The following is a 6,000-nucleotide window of genomic DNA, read 5'->3' on the forward strand; positions in this document are numbered from 1 at the left end:
GGAAGGAAGTTAATTTTAAAATAAAAACCCCTAACTAAGCCTAAAAAACCTGCACTGGAAAAGCTCTCACCAGGGGTTTATCTGTGCCTGTGGCCACACGTGAGTGCTGCCCTGTGGGGGGAATGGGAAGGAGCAAAGCCCTTGTGTCCCATCCTGCCCACCCAGAGCTGCCCTTGAGCACCCAGAGGAGCTCAGTCCCACCCTGGAGGGGACACAGCACAGCTCAGGAGCCTGCAGGGCCACCGTGGGTGGGCTGCTGGTGCAAAGGGAGCTGGGCTCCACCACAGCACGGGAAACTGGGACCTCTCTTGTTAAGGAAAGACAGTTCCACCTGTTTAAAGTTTGCTTGCAGGCAAGAAGAGACATTTCGGCAGGCCAGGCAGCATTTCTGTGACACAGGACAAAGGGACAGGACAATGGACAGAAAAATGTGACAGGACAATGGGACAGGAAAATTGGACAGGAAAATGGCACAGGACAAAGGGACAGGACAAAGGGACAGGACAAAGGGAGAGGAAAATGGCACAGGACAAAGGGACAGGACAATGGGAGAGGAAAATGGAACAGGACAATGGCACAGGACACTGGGACAGGTCTTCTCTGCTCAGAGGGTGGGCAGGCCCTGGCACAGGGTGCCCAGAGCAGCTCTGGCTGTCCCTGGATCCCTGGCAGAGTCCCAGCCCAGGCTGGATGGGGCTTGGAGCAGCCTGGGACAGTGGAAGGTGTCCCTGCCATGGCAGGGGTGGCACTGGATGAGTTTTGAGGCTTCTTCCAACCCAAACCATTTGAGGACTCTGTAATTCTGCTGGACCCATCAGGCCCTCACAGGACCCTGATGTGCCCACCACGGAGACACCTTTCAGGTGTGGATAAAGCTGGAGCTCTGCCTGCCCTCTCTCCACCACATTTTTGCCATCTGGAGGATGTGGCTGGCCAGGCTGCCTGCCTTTTTTCTGGAATTATTCCTGTTCCCTCCTGAAGCTCCAGCAGGCTGGACCCCAGCACTCACACACGGATTTTTCCTCCTTGTTGCTTTCAGCTTTCTGCAGCCCATCCCCTAAAATGTGCTCCAGGAAACCTCACAGCCTGAGCAGAGCCAGGCAAGGAAAACAAAAAGCAAATAACACAGGAGAGCACGAGCTGAGAGCTGTCAGCCATTTTAAGGTGAGATGTTCCCACTGCTGAGGAGCTGCACTTAGATTTGGGACCTATAAAAAAAAACACCACCAGAAGGTGTTGGGGTTGTAGGAGACTGCAGAACCCAGCTTGGATTACACAGGCAAGCAACCATTAATGTCAGCACGGAGGAAATGTAATGCACCAGGAAAAATAACCCAGAGCTCATTTCCTCTGCCGTGGCTCCTGACCAGCAGTGCTGGGCACAGCCCACAAATGCAGAGAGCCAAGCCCTGGGTGATCCCTCACTCCCTCCAGCTCATGCTCAGCTCCCTGCCCTCCTGGAGAAACGAGGAGGGAAAACAATTGAGGTCAAATTAGCACGGGCCAAACCCTGCTTAGCACTGAGTGTTTCCCTAAGCCCAGCTAAGCCCCTGTGCTGTGCATGAGCCTGGCACAGATCCTGGCTCAGGGATGAGGGGACCCTTGGCACAGGGGGACAATCAGCCCCTGGGCTCTCTCCGGTTTATCTTTACAGCTGGCAGTCAGGGGAAGGTTCCAGAACTGATCTCCATCGTTTATTGGAGGCTGTGAAGATCAAAGCTCTGCTCTAAGCACAGATCTCCCATGGGACATGGAGATGACCACAAAGGGAAAGGCCTGGCGTGGTTTCTGGCACAGAAAGGGGTGGTCTGATGCTCTAATAGGTTTAGGGCCACGTCCACCAGGCTAATCAGGGATGTCTATTGATGAGCACATGACTGATTTTTCCTGAATTACTTTTTCTGATGTGGTAAGAGATGCTGGCTGAGATACAGAGCCCATTCAAGGCTCCTAATCTCGTCCTGCAATCTGAGCACATGGCACACCAGCAGTGCTTGAAACCAGAGATGACAGGAGCATGACAATTTAGAATCATTTTAAGCTCAGATGCAGCAAAGCTTCCCTATAATTCCATTACCAAAACGTCAAGTTTAAGTTCTGCCTTTAATCTATAGCCTGCAGAAAGAGAAAATTAAGACAGAAATCTGATGACCCTTCTGGGAAGTCAGGACCAAAGTCTGAAGCAGCTCAGATCATGTTAATGACTCTGAGCATTGCTGGGGGCTCCTGCAGTGCCAGAGCAGCCTTGGAGCTCTTCCCGAAGAGCCCTGAGTGCTCCGGAGTCAGTGAAACCCCTGAGGAGCATCCAGAGCTTATTCCCTGCATTTCTCCTGCTGAGCTCCAGGGAGACAGAGAGTGGGATGGGATGGGATGGGATGGGATGGGATGGGATGGGATGGGATGGGATGGGATGGGATGGGATGGGATGGGATGGGATGGGATGGGATGGGATGGGATGGGATGGGATGGGATGGGATGGGATGGGATGGGTGACTCAGAGGGGATGAGGGTGCACTGTGACCCAGCACTGCACTTCTGCTGCTGCTCTGCATGAAATCACAGGAATTGCTGAAAAAGTTTACCAGAATGTTTTCCCAAAGTGCTTTTAAAAGCCAAACCTAAGCCTATGTTAAATGCTAAATGAACAATTGCCCTGCAGAGCTGAGTGGCCACTTGAAAGTCTGGCTGGCACGGGCAGTCACAGAGAAAGGAACTCATGATTCTGCATGAATATCGACTCTGTTTGGCTGTGCAAAAAATGTCTCAAAAGGAAACCACAAGAGGGATCACATCTTCATCTGACAAACTGCATCAGACAGAGAGGGAAGAGATGAATGAGGAACTGTTAAATGGTTCTTTCCAGCTTTTGATTTTACAGCTCAAGCCAAGAGTGTTTTTTTCCCCCCCCTCAGATACTCAGAATTGTTCTGTCAGGGGGAGGCAGAACCAGGAATCCCCTTTGGCCACGGCTGACATTTGGGGATTTCTGTGTTGGTTTCCATTCACCTGCCAGTCCCTCACACGTCTGCCAGCACCAGGTCCCTGAAGCAGCCACTGGAGCCACAAAAATGAACTGGACCTTCCTTGGGTGCTGGGAAGCCCCAGTAGCGATCAGTGAGATCAGCACCAGTGACTCACCTCAGGCACCTGGAGCTGGCCCCAAATCCCTGTGGGATTTCTCCATCACCCCCACCCAAACCAGCTGCCTCCTTTTCCCAGGAGAAGCTGACATCACACCCAGAGCAGGGGTCCCGTCCCCAGCGTGGGACCCGGCTGCTCACGTTAACCACGGTGCAAAGATGAGGCACAGGAAGGAAAACCACGAGAGGAAACCCCATTCCAAAGCCTGACCTGAGCCCAAGGCTTGCTCAACAACCACCCAGGGCTGCTCTGTGCTGGCTCGTGTCCCCTGGGACAGCAGGCAGGCAAGGCTGGCAAGGTTCTCTTTGCTCTGGGAACCAGGGAGTGGCACGGTGGGCGTTGGTTTGAGCTCCTGCCTGGCCACCGGCACAGAGTGCCACCACAGCACTGCCACCCTCACCCAGGACAGCAGCACAGACCTCAGCAAAGCCTCTGGCTGCCTCCCCCATCCAGTCTCTCCATCCTGGCATGGGTTTGGTCAGGCACAAGGCTCAGCAGAGGGAAGGGAATCCACTCACACCATGCTGCAGCCCCAGCTCACACTGGAGAGGAGCCATAAGTGCTGAACTGCTTTGAGACACAGGGAACTGGACTGAGACAACCCTGCTGGGGCTCTGAAACCCCAGGCTAGAGGGGTGATGAACACCCTGACATCACCCTGACAGATCTACCAGCAAATGTGAGACCTGGGAAAAGGGCTCCAAAGGGAGCTCCCAACCCCCAGCCTGCTGAAAAGAGCAAAAAAACTTCATTTTGCTCAGTGGGCTTTGGAGCCAACTCGAAATGTTGCAAACATTGATGGGATAGCACCATGCTCGTGCCATGTTTGCCCACACTGGTGGCCCCTGCACTTGTTTGGAGTTAAGCTGATGCATTTCTGTAGTTGTGAGTACTCGTTTGTTCCTGATTCCCTGTGAACACAGAGCCAGGAAAGAGGGACATCACCACTGAATATATACAGGAATATTTTCTAAGCTGGGATTTTTATTTTGGACCTGTATTCCATACTCTGGTCCTGCTTCCCAGCAGTGTCCAGCCCCCTCCATGGATCAAGGATGGGGAGCCCTGTGGGTGCCAGATGACACATTTATTTTAGGAGGGGGCTGAACCCCCACCAAGAGTGAGTCAGATTTATTTAACTGTACCCAAACCCTGCACCACTGCTAGCAGTTTGCCATTGCCACTCCAGGAGGATCCAGAGCAAGTTTTCTTCTAGGAAACAACTGCATCTCAACCCTGCCCCAAATACCCCATCCACACCAAGCTGGATGCCCCAGATCCATCCCTGGCCACTGTTTTTCTCCAGCATGAGCCTTCTCCAAGCCCTGGGAAGGACATCAGCTCCCATCCAGCCACACACTGCAGCATGTGGTTTAACTCTGAGCATGTGATTGCAGCTGGAATTGCTCATGTGCTGCACATTGTGCTGCTCAGGGCCTCGGCCAGGGCATCCCAGCCCGGGGAGCTCCACGGACACAGCGGCTGTGCCTGCTGGGATTGGGGCAGCTCCTCCCCAGCACAGCTTCCGTCTGCTCCCTGAGCACTGCCAAAGGTGACACAGAGCCGGCACAGGTGTGGCATAGATCGAGGACACGCCCCAGGCTCATCCACAGCCTCCAGCCAAGCACTGGAGCCAGGTGAGAGCCGGGCAGACCCTTCCCACTGGGGGTTTTGGGGAAGGACCCGACATTCCTGAATCCCAAGGCCCTGCACACCTGCAGATCTCAGCAAAAAGCCAAGCCGGGGGAGGCAAATTAGGGGTTGCCCTTAGCACTGGGCATCGGGGCACCACGGCCCCAGGGGCAGCCTGGCACAGCTCCCCGGGCACGGACCCCCAGAGCCTTCCCGGAGCGGCTGCACAGCCCATCCCATCCCATCCCATCCCATCCCATCCCATCCCATCCCATCCCATCCCATCCCATCCCATCCCATCCCACCTCCTGCTCGGAGGGAATTCACAGATGGGAAACGTCCAACAAACACGACATCCTCTCAGCAGCACGGGGGAGCTGGGCACGGCTGGCTCCCGGATTTCTGTCACACACACGCATGCACGGAGCGTGGAAGGCAGGAAAATGTCCTCTGCCTGCTGCTCCGAGCCGCATCCTCCAGCACCGCACAGGGGACGGGCAGCGGCGCATCCCGGCCCCATTCCCGAGGAAATTCCCTGCCAGCTCTCCCGGGAGCCGCGGGACTGGGCAGTGCCCACCGCACTGGCACCGCATCAACATCAGCACCGGCACCGGCAGCGCACCGAGCACCGGGAGCGATGAACCGGGAGCGATGAACCGGGAGAGATGCACCGGGAGTGATGCCCTGGCTGCGGGCACGATGCACCTGAGCTGCCCATCGCCCTGGCAGTGCCCATCTCCCCATCACTGCCCATCTCCCCATCACTGCCCGCCGCACCGGGCGCTGTCCCCGCACCGCCGCTGCCCATCCCCGCGCCCCCGCGGCCGTTCCGCCTTACCCAGGTGGTCACCCGGAGGAGGGTCTGGGGCTGTTTCAGGAAATCCACGGGGTCGATGGCCCCCCCCGCCCGGCCCGCTCCGAAGGACGCTCCTTCCATCTTCCCCCCGCGCCCGCTCCGCGCCCAGCCGAGCCCAGCCGTGCGCGCCCCGCGCCGGCCGCGCGCCCGCCCCCCCCCCCCCCCCGCGCCCCTCCCTCGTGGGCTCGTCCGCAGCGCCGCGTGCGGGCGGCGGGAGGAACCACCCGCCGGGTGGGGGGGGGGGGGGGGGGGTGGAAATAAGGGGTGGGCACGAACAGGTGCGCGCGGACGGCGCGGGGCGCGCTCTCCCCGCAGTGAGACCGGGATGGGACCCGGACACTGGGATGGGGCTCGGGCACTGTGACACTGTG

The 6,000-nt window shown here is 57.1% G+C and overlaps 1 protein-coding gene across 1 annotated transcript in view; it reads right to left on the reverse strand.

Annotated features, from left to right (window-relative positions):
• SYNGR3 (synaptogyrin 3) overlaps nt 1–5,778 on the reverse strand; it is a 16,793-nt gene extending 11,015 nt beyond the window's left edge. The window contains exon 1 of the mRNA XM_014886461.2: nt 5,612–5,778. Within this exon, the coding sequence (XP_014741947.2) occupies nt 5,612–5,710 (99 nt within the window). The 5' untranslated portion in view covers nt 5,711–5,778. The remainder of the gene's footprint in view (nt 1–5,611) is intronic.
• Between the last annotated feature and the right edge of the window lie 222 nt (nt 5,779–6,000).

The sequence above is a fragment of the Sturnus vulgaris genome, chromosome 16, assembly GCF_052056855.1.
Source record: "Sturnus vulgaris isolate bStuVul1 chromosome 16, bStuVul1.hap1, whole genome shotgun sequence".
Classification (NCBI taxonomy): domain Eukaryota; kingdom Metazoa; phylum Chordata; class Aves; order Passeriformes; family Sturnidae; genus Sturnus; species Sturnus vulgaris.